We start from the raw sequence: 16,055 nt of genomic DNA, 5'->3' as shown, positions 1-16,055 counted from the left end.
TTTGTCTCTTGTAATAGTCTTTGTTTTAAAGTCTCTTTGTCTGATATAAGCATTGCTGCCCGGCTTTTTTTTTTTTTCTTTCCACTTCTGTTCACATCGAATAGCTTTTTTCTATCCCTTCTCTTTCATTCTGTGTGTTTTTAGGACTGAAGTGGGTTTCTTGTAGGCAGCATATAAATGGGTTCTATTTTCTTAACCATTCTGTCACCCTTTGTTTTTGAATGGAGCATTCAGACCATTTACATTTAAAGTAATTATTAATTGGTATGTACTTATTGCCATTTTGTCACTTGCTTTCTGGTTTTTGTAGTTCTCTTTTTCCTTTCTTCTTCTCTTGCTCTCTTTTTTGTGATTAATGGTTTTCTTTAGTGTCATGATTGAATTTCTTTTGTGTGTCTATTACGGGTTTTCGTTTGTGGTTACCATGAGGTTCACTTGTGACATCCAAAGTATATAGCAGTGTATATTAATTTGGTGGTCAGTCACGTTTGAACATAGTCTAAAAGAACTTCATTTTTATTTACTTCCTCCACGTTTTAAATATATGTTGTTATATTTTGCATCTTTTTATTTTGTGAGTCTTTTTTCCTTTTATAATTTTGTTCTATTATGGCCTTTTCTTTTTCAATTATAGAAGTCTCTTGGATATTTCTTGTAAGGCTGGTGTAAGTAGTGAAGAACTCCTTTAACTTTTGTATGTCTGGGAAACTCTTGATCTGTCCTTCAATTCTGAATAACCGTGCTGGGTATAATATTTTTGGTTGTAGTTTTTTTTCCACTCCTTTGTGGACTGCACATTTCCGCTGACAGATCAGCTGATAGGAGCCTTATAAGGTTTCCTTTGCATATAACTAGTTGCTGCTTTTAAAATTCCCTCTTTATCTTTCATCTTTGATATTTTAACTATGTTTCATGATATGGACCTCCTTGGCTTCAATGTGTTTGGAACTTTCTCTGCTTCCTGAACCTGGATGTCTGTTTCCTTCCCAGGGCTAAAGAAGTTTTCAGCTATTACTTCCTGAAATAAGTTTTCTGCCCCTTTCTCTCTCTGTTTTCTCCTTATGGGACCTCTATAAAGAGAATGTTTGTGTGCTTGATATTATCTAAGAGATCCCTTAATCTATCCTCATTTTTTTTTCTTTTTCTTTTTTTTCTGTTCAGCTTTGGTGCTTCCCATTTCCCTGTTTCCTAGATCACTGATCCCTTCTTATGCATCCTTAAATCTGTTGATTCCGTCTAATGTATTTTTTCTTTCAGTTATTGTATTCTTCAACTCTGATTGGTTCTTTCTTATATTTTCTATGTCTTTTTTGAAGTTCTCCCTGAGTTCATTCATGGTTCTCTCCAGTCCAGTGAGCATCTTCATTACCATTACTTTGAACTCTTTATCAGGCATAGTGCTTATCTCCATTTAATTCTTTTTCTGAGGTTTTGTCTTGTTCTTTTGTTTGGAGTATATTCTTTTGTCATTTCATTTTTATTTCTTCCTCTGTTTGTATGAATTAGGTGGAACAGCTCTTTCTTCTCAACTAGAGGGAGTGATGTTGTGTATGGGTTCCTGTGTAGAATGTGCTTAGTGAGTTTGGGTGGCTGGCTGGAGCTGTGGTATTTGTGGGCTGTGGGTCCTGGCACACTCCATGTTGGGGCCACTCTGGTATGATAATCAGAACTGAAGTAGGTTCAAGCTGGGTGTTCCTGGGGCTCTCCACCCAGAGGGCAGCGCAGCTGGAGGTCAGATGGGTAAAAGCCAGGGGGTCCCAGGGCTGTATTTGCAGAGAGCACCCTAGCATCACAGCTAGAGCTAAAGTTGGTGTAAGCCAGGGGACTTGGGGGCTCTCCTTGCAAAGAGCAGTCTGACAGGACAGCTGAAACTGAGTGGGCACAGGCTGGGGCAGTCCTATACCAAAGGGACCCTGGGAGTACAGCTGAACCTGAAGTGGATGCAAGCTAGGGGACCTGGGGCTCTACCTGCAGGGGCACCCTGGTGGTGGCTGAAGCCAGGGCGGGTGTGGGCAAGGGTGTCCTGGGGCACTCTGCGCAGAAGGTTCCCTGGCAAGTTGTCTGGAGTCTAAGCTGGTGTGGGTTGGGAGGTTCTGACATGCTCTACACCAGGGCTGCCCTGGTAAGTGTCTGGAGCCAAAGTGGTGTGGGCCTGGAGTGCTCTAGGGTGCTTTGTGTTCGTGTCACCTTGACGAGACAGCTGGACCTGTAGTGAGGGCTGGCCAGGCATGTCCTGGTATGCATCGCACTGGAGCCACCTTGATGGGGTGGCTTGGGCTGGTGTGGGCTAGGGACTCAGGGCTCACTGAGGTGGAGGGCCCACTAGAGTGCCTGGACCTTGCCCCTGTTTGTGCTGTCAGGGTGGAGGGGAATGTGAACTTTGGTACTTGAAAGTAACTCTTGACAGTATCTGGAGAGAGTTTCAGCAGTTCATCTGCTATTAGCGTTCTAGAACTGGTTCCTTTACATTCTAGTTGTCCTTTCAAACCGCAGCTTTTTTTCTGTACCCCAGGGCAGACGAATCTGCTCACAGCCCCTCAGTACTATCCCTCCACACAGCAGTTCGCAGTGTTGTGGATGGGGGTTCTCTTTGTTTGTGTCTTCCTCTTTCTTGCCATTCTCTGTGTGGTCTTTGTTGTGCAGAAGCTGTTCCAGTTAGCTCTTAGTTCTTCTTCAGGATCAGTGCTCTGTGAATAGGTGTAGATTTGGTGTGTCCATGGAGGTGGTAAGTTCAATGTCTTCCTACATCTTGCCATCTTAGACCAGAAGTTCTCCATTGAATTCCTTTTGAATCTTTGTTGAAAATTAATTAAGCCATGTATATATATATGTCCCTTTTTGGTATTTATCTTCTCTTCCATTGACGTATATATCCATCCTTACGCCACTACTACCCTATCTTGATCATTATAGTTTTATAGTAATGTCTTGAAAGCAGGTAGTGGTCATTTCTTTAACGTTTCATTACTCAAAACTGTTTTGGTTATTTTAGGGTCATTGAATTTTCATATAAAGTTTAGAATCTGCCTCTTAGTTTTTACAAAAAGCCTTCTGGAAGTTTTATTGGGGTTGTATTTAATCTGTAGATAAATTCTATAAGAGTTGACATTTTATCAAAATTGAGTCTTCTGATAAGTGAACATGATATCTCTACATTTACTTAGTTCTTTATTTTCTCTTAATGATATTTTGTAGTTTCCCTGTCCATGTGTTGGACATATTTTTCTAAATTTATCTGTAGTATTTTATGGTTTTGGTGCTATTGTAAATACCATTTTAAAAATTCAGATTTCTAATTTTAATTTTATATAGGAATATAGTTGATTTTTATGTATTCATTTTTAATCTTGTGATCTTAGTAAATTAACTGGTTAGGCCTAGTAGCTTATTTTGTAGGTCATGTGGGATTTTCCATCTACACAATTATCTGCACATATAACAGCTGTTTTACTTTCATGTGTGTGCTCTGTAAATTTTCTTCTTCCTTACTGCACTAACTAGACGTTCTAGAACAATGTTGAATAAAAGTAATGACAGACACCTTGCTTTTTGCCCCATCTTAGGGGAAGTAGCTGGTCTTTCACCGTTACGTATGCTGTCAGTCATAGGTTGTTTAAAGTGTTACTTGTGTGGTTTTGTTTTTTTTTTTAAGTCATGAGTTGTTGATTTTTGTCAGATGGCTATTCCACATCTCTTGATATATTTATGTGGCTTTTCCTCTCTTCTGTAAGATGAACTAATGTTGATATTTTGAGGCGACTTTACTAACTTTTTATTATTAAGACTTTATTTTTTTTTCTTTTTTAGAGCCATTTAAGATTTACAGCGATGTTGAAGGGAAGGTACAGAGATTTCCCACTACCCCTGCCTCCCCCAGGCACAGTCTCCCCCATTATCAGCACCTTCCCTCTCACATCAGAGTGATAGATTTGTTACAATTGATGAACTTAGATTGACTTACCATCACCCAGAGTCCATGGTTTACTTCTCGGTGTTGTACATTCTATGGGTTTGGACAAATGTATAATGACATATATCCATCATTTTGGTATCATAGAATATTTTTATTGCCTTGAAAATCTTTCTGCTCTGCTTGTTTGTTCCCCCACCTCCCAATCCCTAGCAAAAAAGTCCCGGATCTTTTTACTGTCTGCATAGTTTTGCCTTTTCCAGAGTGTCATATAGTTGGTATTGTACAGTATTCTACAGTAAGCTTTATCAGGTCACCTTCTTTTACTTAAAAATAGGAATTAAAGTTTCCTCCATCTGTTTTCATGGCTTAATGGCTCATTTTTTACTTTTAGCTCATTATTCATTTTGTTTAATATCTCCATTGTCTGGATGCACTAGAGTTTATTCATTCATCCATTAAAGGGCGTCTTGGTTGCTTGCAAGTTTGGCAGTTATGAATGAAGCTGCGGTAAACCTCCCTGTGCAGGTTTGTCTGTGGACATATGTCTTTACCTCCTCTGGGTGAATACCAACGAGTGTGATGGTGGATTATATGGTAATAGTGTTTAGTTTTGGAAGAAACCGCCAGACTCTTCTCAAGTGGTTTTAAGTTTGCAGTCCCACCAGCAGTGATTGAGAATTCCTCTTGCTCTACATCTTGACCAGCATTTGGTATTCTGTTTTGGATTTTGGCCATTCTAATAGGTATGAGGTAGTATTTCATTGTTTTAATTTGTGTTTCCTTAAGATGTTCTATAAGAGGTGGAACATCTTTTCATGTGCTTATTTGCCATTTCTGAGGTGTCAAATTCATTGGCCCTTTTTTTTAAATTGGATTGTTTTATTTTTTTAAGAGTCCTTAATATGTTTTGGATACAACTTCTTTATCAAATGTCTTTTGCACATGTTTTCTCCCAGTCTGGCTTCTTATTTTACTCTCTAGACTCACTCTTTATTTCATAGAGATTCTTAATTTTAATGAAGTTCAGCTTATTGGATTCTTTCTTCCATAGATCATGCCTTTGGTGTGGTATCTAAACAGTCCTCACCACAGCCAAGGTCATCACATTTTCTCTTCTTCTAGGAGTTTGAGTTTTGTATGTTACATTTAGGTCTGTGATTATTCTGAGTTAATTTTTGTAACATGGAGGGCCTGTGTTATGTCTAGATTCAGGTTTTTTTGCATGTGGATGTCCAATTGTTCCAGCACCATTTGTTGATTACTGTTGAATTTTTAAATGTTAAACCAACCTTGTATTACTAGAATAAACCCTACTTGATCATGATGTATTTTCTCTCTTTCATATATTGCCAGATTTGATTTGATAAGTTTTTGTTGATGATTTTTGTGTCTGTATTCATGAGTGATTTTGCTATGTAGTTTTCCTTTCCTGTAACGTCTTTTGTCTAGTTTTGTTATCAGAGTAATGTTGCCTTGTAAGATGAAGTAAGAAGTATATCCTCCTTTATTTTCTGAAAGAGTTTGTATAGAAATGATAGAATTTCTTTAAGTGTTTATGGTAGAATTCACCAGGAAGCCCCATCTGCATAGAATCTCTTTTAAACAGGTACAGGTTATTTTGGTTTTTTACTTTAATTTGTATAGAAATTTGTGTTTCAGAGAACCAGCTCTTTGTTTTATTGATATTCTCTACTGTTTGTCTGTTTTATATCTCATTGATATCCAGTGTTAATTTCATCATTTCCTTCTTTCTGCTTTGGTTTTCATGTCTACTTTTTCTAAGTTACAGTGGAATTTTAGATTGTTGATTTCAGATATTTTTTCTTGTCTAATAGAAGTATTTAAGGGTATGTTTAGCACACTGTTAAAAGCACTGCTTAGGGGCGCCTGGGTAGCTCAGTCGGTTAAGCATCTGACTCTTGATTTCCGCTCAGGTTGTGCTCTCAGGGTTGTTGGATTGAGGCCTGAGTCCGGCTCTGTGCTCAGCGCAGTCTTTTTGTCCCTTTCCCTGTGCTCCACTTGTGCTCACTCACTATCTCTAGAATAAATAAAATCTTAAAAAAAAAAAAAAAAAGCACTGCTTAGGTATGTTGTGCTTTTAATATCATTAAGGTCAAATTATTTTCTGAATATTTTTACTTGATATATAGAATTAGAGGTTTAAAAAATATTTTTCTCCTTCATCATCATTGCTTTATGGCTTTTATCTTTAGTTGTCCTTTGTTTCCCTGTGTGAACGTGTCTTCCTTTTTCTTTGCTTTTAAGAACTTCTAAGAGCGTTCATCATTGAGATTATGTAATAGTTTATGTTTATCCTATTTTAGTTTGATTTTCTTAGATCTTTGAATTTATATATTCATCAATTTAAAAAATTTCAAAAATTCAGATACTTTTTGTAAGTGAGTAAGGTTTTCTTTCATGCTTTTTTCGTATGCTTCCCTTGGGATAGTTTTTACTGCTACATCTTCAAGGCTTCCGGTCTTTTCTTTTGTAATATATAATTTGCTGTTAAGCTTATCCAGTGAATTTTTTTTCATGTTCTGTGTTTTTTTTTAGTTCTACAGGTTTCATATTTTTCCTTTAAAGTCACATATATTTATAATAACTATTTTAAGGACCTCATATGCTAATTATAACATCTTTGTCATTTCTGGGTCTTATTTCTACTAACTAATTTTTCTCCTTTATAGCATTCAGATTTGGGCAGCCTCTTTATATTGTAGCCCTAGACTGAGGAAACAGATTTTGCTTGTTTGTTTTTACTATTAAATAGTTTTTCCTCCCTATACCCATTTATCACACTTTTGAAAAGTGAAGGAAAATACATGATTTATTTAACTGAGTAAATCTAATTTGAGCAATAAAACAATTAAAATGGGCTGTTCTCTGAGATAGGATGTAATTTTTATTTTCTATTTTTTTGGTGTCTAATTTTCCTGGTGATGATACTTGCTGTAATTCTTATTTCTGACTACTAAACAGAACCATTTTGGAATTCCAGCAAAATACACTAATAGTCCTAAGATAATTCTAAGATCTCATCTTTTGCAAACAAATGGCAGCCTTTCCTGAACTGGTTTGGAGGCTGATGGGCAGCATGTTACCTCAGAAGTTTCTAATTTAAGAGGGGATGCAGTTAGGCGGGTTATACAAGCTTTTTGGTATAATAAAATATTTGAGTAATTCACACTCTCCTGAATGTATATAATAGACATTAGGAACTTTTAGGAGCTTTAACTTTAATTAATTCCTGAGTGTTCTGAATGTTTTAAAGATGTTTCTTAACGAAAAATTTTTGTCCAGATTGATAGGTTGTATGATTGGAAAAAGAGCCCCGATTCTGATGTGGCTGCTACTTTAAAGAAGCAAAAAAAGAATACAAAAGATGAATTTGAGGAGCGAGCAAAGGCTATTATTGTGGAATTTGCACAGCAGGTAAGAAAACTTTCCCGTGAAGAGCCTATATCATAGAATATTTTTTCCTTTTGTTCTGTTGTCCTTATAATAAAGCCAGCAGTTTCACTAATGCTGGTTCTGTTCCCTTATCAATGGCATGTAGTGTTCTCCATTCTTTTCCCTTATCCCTTTTTTTCTTTTTAAATTAGATAATATTTCAAAGATCTGTCTTTGTAGTCTGAATGCTTAAATTTTACTTTTTTTTTTTTTTTTTAAGATTCTATTTATTTATTTGACAGAGACAGAGACAGCGAGAGCAGGAACACAAGCAGGGGGAGTGGGAAAGGGAGAAGCAGGCTTCCCGCTGAGCAGGGAGCCCAATGCGGGGCTCGATCCCAGGACCCTGGGATCATGACCCAAGCCGAAGGCAGCTGCTTAACGACTGAGCCACCCAGGCGCCCTGAATGTTTAAATTTTAAAAATAAAGTTGACTTGGAGGGGCACCTGGGTAGCTCAGTTGGTTAAGCGTCTGACTCTTGATTTCCACTCAAGTCATGATCTCAGGGTTGTGAGATCGAGCCTTGTGTCAGGCTCTGCGCTCAGTGGGGAGTCTGCTTGAGGTTCTCTCTCTTTCTCTGCCCCTTCCCCCTAAAATAAATAAACTAAAAAAAAATAAAGTTGACTTGGAAAGAAACTACTTTTCTGTGATACAACTAATACCTACAGGATATTCATGATCTCTTGAGTGTTTTTGAGGAGTTTCACAAAGAGGAGCCATTTGCTTATCTGTCGTCTTATCAGTCATGCTGTCCTGGGTACTTCCTTCCACAGCTTGGCCTTTTGGAATGATTTTGCTTTTTATGTCTCTAGGGTTTGAATGCAGCTTTGTTTTATGAGAATAAGGATCCCCGTACTTTTGTGTCCTTGGTACCTACCTCTGCGCATACTGGTGATGGCATGGGAAGTCTGATCTACCTTCTTGTTGAGTTAACTCAGACTATGTTGAGCAAGAGACTTGCACACTGTGAGGAGCTAAGAGCACAGGTTATGGAGGTGATGATCAGCTTTTGAGTTTATTTTCCCTTTTGCCTTTAACTGTGAGTTCTTGGGTGGGGGCTGTCTTCTGTTATAGTGTAGTATCTCTCTCACTCCCTTTATACTTATGTCTCTCAGGTTAAGGCTCTCCCAGGAATGGGCACCACTATAGATGTGATACTGATCAATGGGCGTTTGAAGGAAGGAGATACAATTATTGTTCCTGGAGTAGAAGGGCCCATTGTAACTCAGATTCGAGGCCTCCTATTACCTCCTCCAATGAAGGAATTACGGGTGAAGGTAAGCCTAGGTGGTAAGTGTTGACACATGGGCACATGAACAGTGTGTATGAGTTCTGTTGAGGTCACTTCTTCACTTCAGAGCTGCTTGGCTTAATATGCCCTTGCTCCTCAGCCTCTATTAGATGTCTTCATAAAGGGATCATCTGTCAGAATGGAGAAGTGTCAAGTTCTTATTATCTAAGCTTTCCATGAGAACTGAAGTATATTGTTTTGGTTCTAAACTGCTAACTAGTTTTTTATTCACATTTTTTTATTATGAAATAAAACAAATACAGAAAACTACACAAAACATAGAGGAAGAGTTGAACAAATTTTTAGGAAGCAGACAAACTGATGAAGAATAGAACATTGTTGACACCCCAGAAGCCTGTGTGCCTCTCACAGATGTTAGCCGCCCCCCTCACCTTCCTAAAAGTTAACCGTGCTTCCATGTTTATGAGAGTAACTGATATCTTTTGTTAAAAATGGTTTTAATACCTGAGTGTGTGCCCCTAAAAAATATGTATGGACTTCATAAAGTAGAGTCATTCTCATTTCCATTGTATCTGGCTGCTTTTAACTCAAAAAAAAAAAAAAAGGAAAAGAAAAGACTTTTAAGATTTACCCATGTTGTTTCATATAGCTGTAGTTCATTTTTGTTGTGTGGTATTCTCCATGAATATATCATGGTTTATTTATCTGTTCTCCTGTTGATGGCACGTGTAGGGCATCTCTAGCTTTTAAATTTTTGCTATTAACAACAGTGTTGTTGCTTTGAACACTCTTGGTGCGGTTGTGCAAGTTTCTGCAGGGTATGTGCCTAGGAGTGAATTGCTAAGTCCTCAGCTTGTGCTCAGCTCCAGTTTTACTGGATAAGGCCACACTGTTGTTCACAGTGAGTCCAACAAGTTACACTTTCAACTGCAGTATATTAGGGTTGCACAACTGTCAGCTCTTTGATGCTGTCAGATTTTAAAATTTTTCCATCTGGTAGCTCGTTGTTTCATTTGGTACTTACCTGATTGAAATATGGTTGGCCATTATTTTGTATGTTTATTAGCCATTGAAGTTCACTCCTTCGTGCAATGTCCCTGTGGTCCGGCATTGTCTGTCTTTATAGTCACGGGAGGGGTCTGTATAGTCGGGAGACTAGACTGTTAGTGGCTTGTATGCATCGCAGCATCTTCTGGTCTTTTTACCTTTTCTATGGTGTCTTAAGAAACAGAAGTGTTTAATTTTAATGTTGAATTTACCAATCTTTTGTGTTTATTGCTTTTTGTGTCTACTTTAAGAAAAATTTTCCTACCCCACGGTGATGAAAATATGGTCTCTTACATCATCTCCTGCTCCTAACCACTTTTCAAATAAATGTGGTAGCAAATGTTTTGATCTCTACAGAACCAGTATGAAAAGCATAAAGAAGTAGAAGCAGCTCAGGGAGTGAAGATTCTTGGAAAAGACCTAGAGAAGACATTGGCTGGTTTACCCCTCCTGGTGGCTTATAAAGAAGATGAAATCCCAGTTCTTAAAGTAAGTTACTTAAATTTTTTTTTTCCTCCGAAGCTATGTGAGTCTGACACACCAGCAGGGCACATGTTGGTAGTGATGAGTGAAGTGGGCACCACTGTCTTTGTGAAGCCTTACCTGGTGGCTCATAGCAAACAGTTGATGCGTTTAGATTACTTCAGTTTGCACAGTCCTCTGAATTAGCATAAGTAACATTTATATACACTAGAATTCTAAAATTCACATTTTATTTAAAGATAAAACGAATCAAAAGCCCAGAATTTGTTGTTCATGTTTTTAGGTATCTGAATATGCCGACAGAACTCAAGAAAATTTTACAAGGAAGTAGGAGTTGTTTTAAAGCTTGTGTGCCTGTCTGTAGGAGCAGATGCCCACTGGAGTCCAGCATAGTTTCCCAAAAGCAAACTTTGAGTTTATATACTCACTTGCCGAAGAGAAGATGACACTCCCCCGAGCACATTGGCTCATCTCGTATGCTGGGACTCCTGTTACTCCTCAGACGGCACCAGGTCACCACCATCAGGGAGTTGGCCACCTGAGGGGAGGGCCGGTAAGGAGAGGGCAGGCATCCCTCTTTGGTCAGGCCCCTACGGCAGGGACTGCTGCGTCCTCCATGGCTTGGACACGGCTGTCCTACTTCTTCCTGGGGGAAATCTCTTCATCTCTGAAGGAGCAGTGACAGAGGAAAAGGACGCCGAGGTTAGGGCATTTCAGTGAAGGCAGTCAAGCAGAGCCCGTGGGCTACCGTAACACATTACACTGATGTAGTCCTTTTAATTTTGAAAAGATTCTTCTCGTTTCATTCTGTTCACCCAGCTACCTTATTTGCCAAGTACAGCAGAGGTTAAATAGATTTCCATATTAGTAAATCTAAGACAAAGGTGAAGTGTGGGACACAGCTCAGATTCGGCTCCTAAATCTCCTCCTCCTTTCCAGCACAGGTTCTGCTACGCCTTACGTTTTCTTGGCCTTGGTTTCATATTTTCATGTGAATACTTCATTAAAAAGAGAAACACAGTTTAATTCTAGGCCATTGCTGATACATATTTACAACCTTGTCACATTTAACTTCTTTTCAAGGATGAGTTGATCCATGAGTTAAAGCAGACACTAAATGCTATCAAGTTGGAAGAAAAAGGAGTCTATGTCCAGGCATCTACACTGGGATCTTTGGAAGCTCTACTTGAATTTCTAAAAACATCAGAAGTGCCCGTAAGTAATCCTACCCGACTCCACAGGAGTCTGTGATAGTCATGGTTTGTAGTGCTGTTTCTTTTCCCGGACACAGGCATTTAAGCTCAGAAACTCCCTTTCTACAGTATGCAGGAATTAACATTGGTCCAGTCCATAAAAAAGATGTTATGAAGGCTTCGGTGATGCTGGAACATGATCCCCAGTAAGTGATTTTTCTTCTGCTGTGAAGGCTTTTTCATATTACCTGTTTTCTTCAGACTCCTTCATGACACACTCTGTGTTTCTCCGAATGATCTTTATTGTGTTTGAACCTTTCAGGTATGCAGTAATTTTGGCCTTTGATGTGAGAATTGAACGGGATGCACAAGAAATGGCTGATAGTTTAGGAGTTAGAATTTTTAGTGCAGAGATTATTTATCATTTATTTGATGCCTTTACGAAATATAGACAAGACTACAAGAAACAGAAACAAGAAGAATTTAAGTAAGTTGGTCATTTTACTTACTTTGGGTCTTTGGTAATGAAGTTGGTTGAGAATTACCAAGTACGAGTTTCTCCCGCTATCCTGAAAGTAAAGCATTTCTGTGAAACCTTCCATGAGGCAAAATGGCATAGCGTGAAGAAGCAATTGCCATTAATTTATATGGAAAATTTTCTGAGCACTCCCGGGCCCAAACAATAAACAAAATAAATCGAAGTGAAGCCCAGATGCTCACAGACACAGCTCCCAGCTCTGGCGGCGTGATGCTGAGATGCTGAGTGTGGTCCCTGGGAAGAAGCTTGGCGCGGCTGCTCTGTTTGGGGTGCCCGCTGCCTCTTAATGGCTCACTGCAAAACAAATGCTAAACGTTTTTGCTTTTTGCCTTTTTTCATAAGAGCAAAATCCTCCTCTCTTGGTGAGGGAAAGCAGGTACTAACATAGGTCTGTTGCAAAAGCAAGGTGGCATCAGGCGAACTTTGGCCATGTGGGGGAATACCTGTACCAGAAAGGTTTGTGGCCGATAGAAGCAGCATGGCATTTGCTCATCCAGAAGAGGCTGCATCCTGAAATAATGTATTAAAAACTGTAAATTCTGCCCATCTGAGGCATTCCAGCAGTGTGTTAACTAATCCTCTGTAGCCTTGCAGTTTTTAATTTTCAAATTGGTGGGCCTGGGTCTCATTAATTGGTGAGTAGTCGCTAAAACCCTCTTGCTGGAGTTTCTTATCTGGGATTACCTGGGAAGGAAGGATCAAAATGCGAATGTGCACGGTGAGGAACTGCAATGAGGCGAGGTATTCCATGGGAGGAGAGCCTGCCCCATGTAGGTGGCATCGCTGCACGTGCTAGACAAGTCAGCAGTGACCCTGGCCAGGTCCCTCCTCCTCTTGCAGCTCAGGCGAGACAAGCAGTGAACACATGAGAAGTAGGGTAAGGGCTGCAGAGCAGAGCAGGGAAAGCCTAAGTCAGGAGGAGAGCCATGACCAGCAGGGTGGTCCGGGGCAGCAGCTCAGCTCTGTCGGTCTCCCATTCAAGTAGAGATCTGGAGGGCATGGGGTGAGCCGCCCAGACCCACGGGGAGTTGTCCAGGCAGAAGGGCAGCACTGGGAGGCAGCCGCATTGAATCTGACAGAGAGCGGTAGGAGATGGGGTCAGAGAAGTTGGTGGGACTCTGTAGGCCCTGGGGAGGATCTGAGGGAGGCAGCAGGGAGTCTTGTCAGGCTCCCAGTGTTCCAGGCAAGACATGAGGGTGGCTCAGACCATAGGGAGTGATGGCTCAAATTGGGGTATGTATTTAAAGAATTGCCAGATGAGTATTAGGATTTAGACTGGGATACGCTGGCTTGAAATCATGAGACCAGAAGTGAAAAGACGTGGTTAAAGCAGACTGCCAGACCCTGTGAAAACACTTCAGCACGTGCTTGATAAGCAGAGAAGTAGTGGCCTTTTGGATCACCTGATTCGGGAACGTGGTACGGAGGAGGTGGCTGTGGTTTGATGCCTGTGTGGGTCTCAGAGCAGGCTGCCCATGGGGCCCGTCAAGGTTCTCATAGAAGCTCCATCTAAATTTAGGGGCAGGGCTCAGTGCCCCTGTGATACGGCTTCTTTAAGACTTGGGAAGCGACAGCAGGGATGGAGGGAGGGGAGGAGGATGGCGAGGGGTGGAGCACTCCAGGCGGGTGGCCTGGACCGGTGCAGACACACTGAGGGCTGTCCTGTCCGCAGCGTGCGCCCTGCTCTGCCAGCACCGCCTGGGGAGTGCTGCTGTTCTCCAACGGGGGAGGCCTCATACTCACTTGGATTTGGTTTTTTTTTATGTTTAAGTGGTTTTGTCAGCTTCAAAATTTTTGGGTTTTCTTTTTTCCTTTTAGGCACATAGCAGTATTTCCCTGCAAGATGAAAATCCTCCCCCAGTATATTTTTAATTCTCGAGACCCAATAGTGATGGGAGTGACTGTGGAAGCAGGTCAGGTGAAACAGGGGACACCCATGTGCGTCCCTAGCAAAAATGTAAGTTTTGGTTGTACTTTCAAAACTTAAGTGTGGTCCCTTAAAGGAATAAAATGGGGAGTCCAGGAGTGGTGACGAAAGGCAGAGCTTGTCACCTTCTGTGATTTATACCTCAGTAAGGAGTGCCAGTGTTGATTCTTAGCACCAGCGATCAGTGCTTCAGCAAATGAAAGGTGCAAGGTACTTTGAAATAGTGCCCTTTTAAAGATGTTTTGAAGTTTCAAGCCTGGGGAGAAGTTTAAAGAATAGAATAATGAACACCCATATTCCTTTCCTCGAGATTAGCATCTGCCTAAGAAAAATTAACATTAACTCAGTAATGTCCTGTAATTTATAGTTCTCACTCACATTTCCCCACCTGTCCCAAGTGTCTTGCAGAGTGCCATCTGCTGACCTGGTCCAGGATTCCTTCAAGGTGCATTGCGTTTGGTTGTTACAGGTTTTAGTCTCAATAGGACCAGCCCCCCATCCTTTCTGGAGAGTCCAGTTGTTTTGCAGATTATTTCTCCACTTGGATTTGTCTGATTGTTTCCTCCTCGCCAGATGGAAGTTAGAGTTGTTGAAACGGATACTGCATGCACAGGTGTTCCCACCTGCCTCCAACCCCATCACACAGGCTTTCTTACTGTAGCGAGGCCCTCTTCGTTTACTGGGGCAGGTGCTGTTGGCTCAGCATCACTCTTAGAAACACATCTTTCTCCCTTTATAATTACTAAGTCATGTCTGGGGCACTTTTGAGTACCTGTGAATATCATGTTTCAACAACCTTTATCTTGATAGATTTAGTAACTGGTAATCCTTGCTTAAGGCAGTTACACAAATGTTGGTAACATTGTGATCTGCCCCTCCCCCCCATATTTTTGTAAAGAACCTTCCTCCCCACTGAACTTTTCATTAAGTAACTTATACACACTCCCTTTTTAAAAAATTTGATGTTCTAATTCATTACCAGTATCCATTCTGGTCAGTGGGAGCCCATTCGAGCTGGTTACTTCAGCACTTGGGAGCATTTTCTTCCTTTCTGGTGCAGGAAGATGCTCCAGGCTCATCTACTGCTTTCCCTGCCCCAGACCTGGTTCCTTTAGTGGGAAATGGCGCACTAGGACTTGTTGCTTCTAGGGGGTCATTGCTTTTACACCATTTCAGTGGACTGAGGTGGGACATTTGCTTGCAGCAGTTACGTCCTGTGTGGCTTTGGCCACACCAAGCACTCCTCTCATTTTCACTCTTACTCTCCCATATCTCTTGACAAGGCAGGCAGTGGAGTGCTTTTCTCCTGCACTGTAACTGAGCTCAGCTTGCTCCCAGCGCTCATCCTCTGACCTCGGCCTACAGGGCCCCACATCATGTGTCCCTGACTTAAACCCCTTGCTCGTCATTCTGACCACTCCAAGCTCATTTCTGATTGAGAAGGTTTGTGCCTGCCACACCCTCTTCCTATGGCACGTGTCGTGTGAAAGGATAGAGCAGAAGTAGTAAGGCACGCTGGGTTGACAGGGCACTTTCCAAGTTGTCGAAAGCATATGAGTCCTCTTGCTTCACAAGCCATCTTGTGATGGGCAGAGGGGATGTGGTGGTGTCATTCCCTGGCTTCCCAATGAGGAAGTCACACACAGTGTGATGAGTGCTAAAGAAGGGTCACAGAGCCAAGGCGCTTAAACTGGCTCGTTGGCTCGTTTTTATTTCAGCTGTCCAGCTGCAGTGCGTCTGACTGGCAGGATTCCTCTGCTTACATTGCAGTTCTTATTTTACAGTTTGTTGACATTGGAATAGTCACAAGTATTGAAATAAACCATAAACAAGTGGATGTTGCAAAAAAAGGACAAGAAGTCTGTGTCAAAATAGAACCTATCCCTGGGGAATCTCCCAAAATGTATGGAAGACATTTTGAAGCTACAGACATTCTTGTCAGTAAGGTAAGTGTCTCTTAAAAGTGGCCCATTTTAAGGAAGAGGTGGGGTCGACTCTTCTCTGGTTACCTTTACGAAGTAGCTCTGAGGGCTGGAAGTTTGAACTTTTACAGTCTGAGAGGACTGGATTCTTCCTCAGGGCAGGTCTGTGATGTGGCCTTGTCTTTGTTGAGGAAGGGCCTCCTCCCAGAGAGTGCCCGCCAGGACTTGTAGAGAGTCTGCTACTCTAAAAGGCAGACGAGCACTGTATTGTATTTTGGCTAAGGTTTCTTTTTAATGAGCAGTAGCCTATGACAGGCATGGGCCAC

General features: G+C 41.0%; 1 protein-coding gene across 2 annotated transcripts in view; it reads left to right on the top strand.

Annotated features, from left to right (window-relative positions):
• Positions 1–16,055, top strand: part of EIF5B (eukaryotic translation initiation factor 5B) — a 100,902-nt gene that overhangs the window by 78,042 nt on the left and 6,805 nt on the right. For both annotated transcript variants that reach the window (XM_078056819.1, XM_036105256.2), the window contains exons 15-23: positions 7,217–7,348; positions 8,180–8,362; positions 8,483–8,644; positions 10,024–10,155; positions 11,233–11,364; positions 11,472–11,548; positions 11,665–11,829; positions 13,699–13,837; positions 15,592–15,753. In XM_078056819.1, coding sequence (XP_077912945.1) covers positions 7,217–7,348; positions 8,180–8,362; positions 8,483–8,644; positions 10,024–10,155; positions 11,233–11,364; positions 11,472–11,548; positions 11,665–11,829; positions 13,699–13,837; positions 15,592–15,753 — 1,284 coding nt within the window. The remainder of the gene's footprint in view (positions 1–7,216; positions 7,349–8,179; positions 8,363–8,482; positions 8,645–10,023; positions 10,156–11,232; positions 11,365–11,471; positions 11,549–11,664; positions 11,830–13,698; positions 13,838–15,591; positions 15,754–16,055) is intronic.

This window comes from Halichoerus grypus, chromosome 10 (assembly GCF_964656455.1).
Source record: "Halichoerus grypus chromosome 10, mHalGry1.hap1.1, whole genome shotgun sequence".
Classification (NCBI taxonomy): Eukaryota; Metazoa; Chordata; class Mammalia; order Carnivora; family Phocidae; genus Halichoerus; species Halichoerus grypus.
Note: the sequence above shows the minus strand (reverse complement) of the source record. Positions and strands in the feature narration are given on the sequence as shown.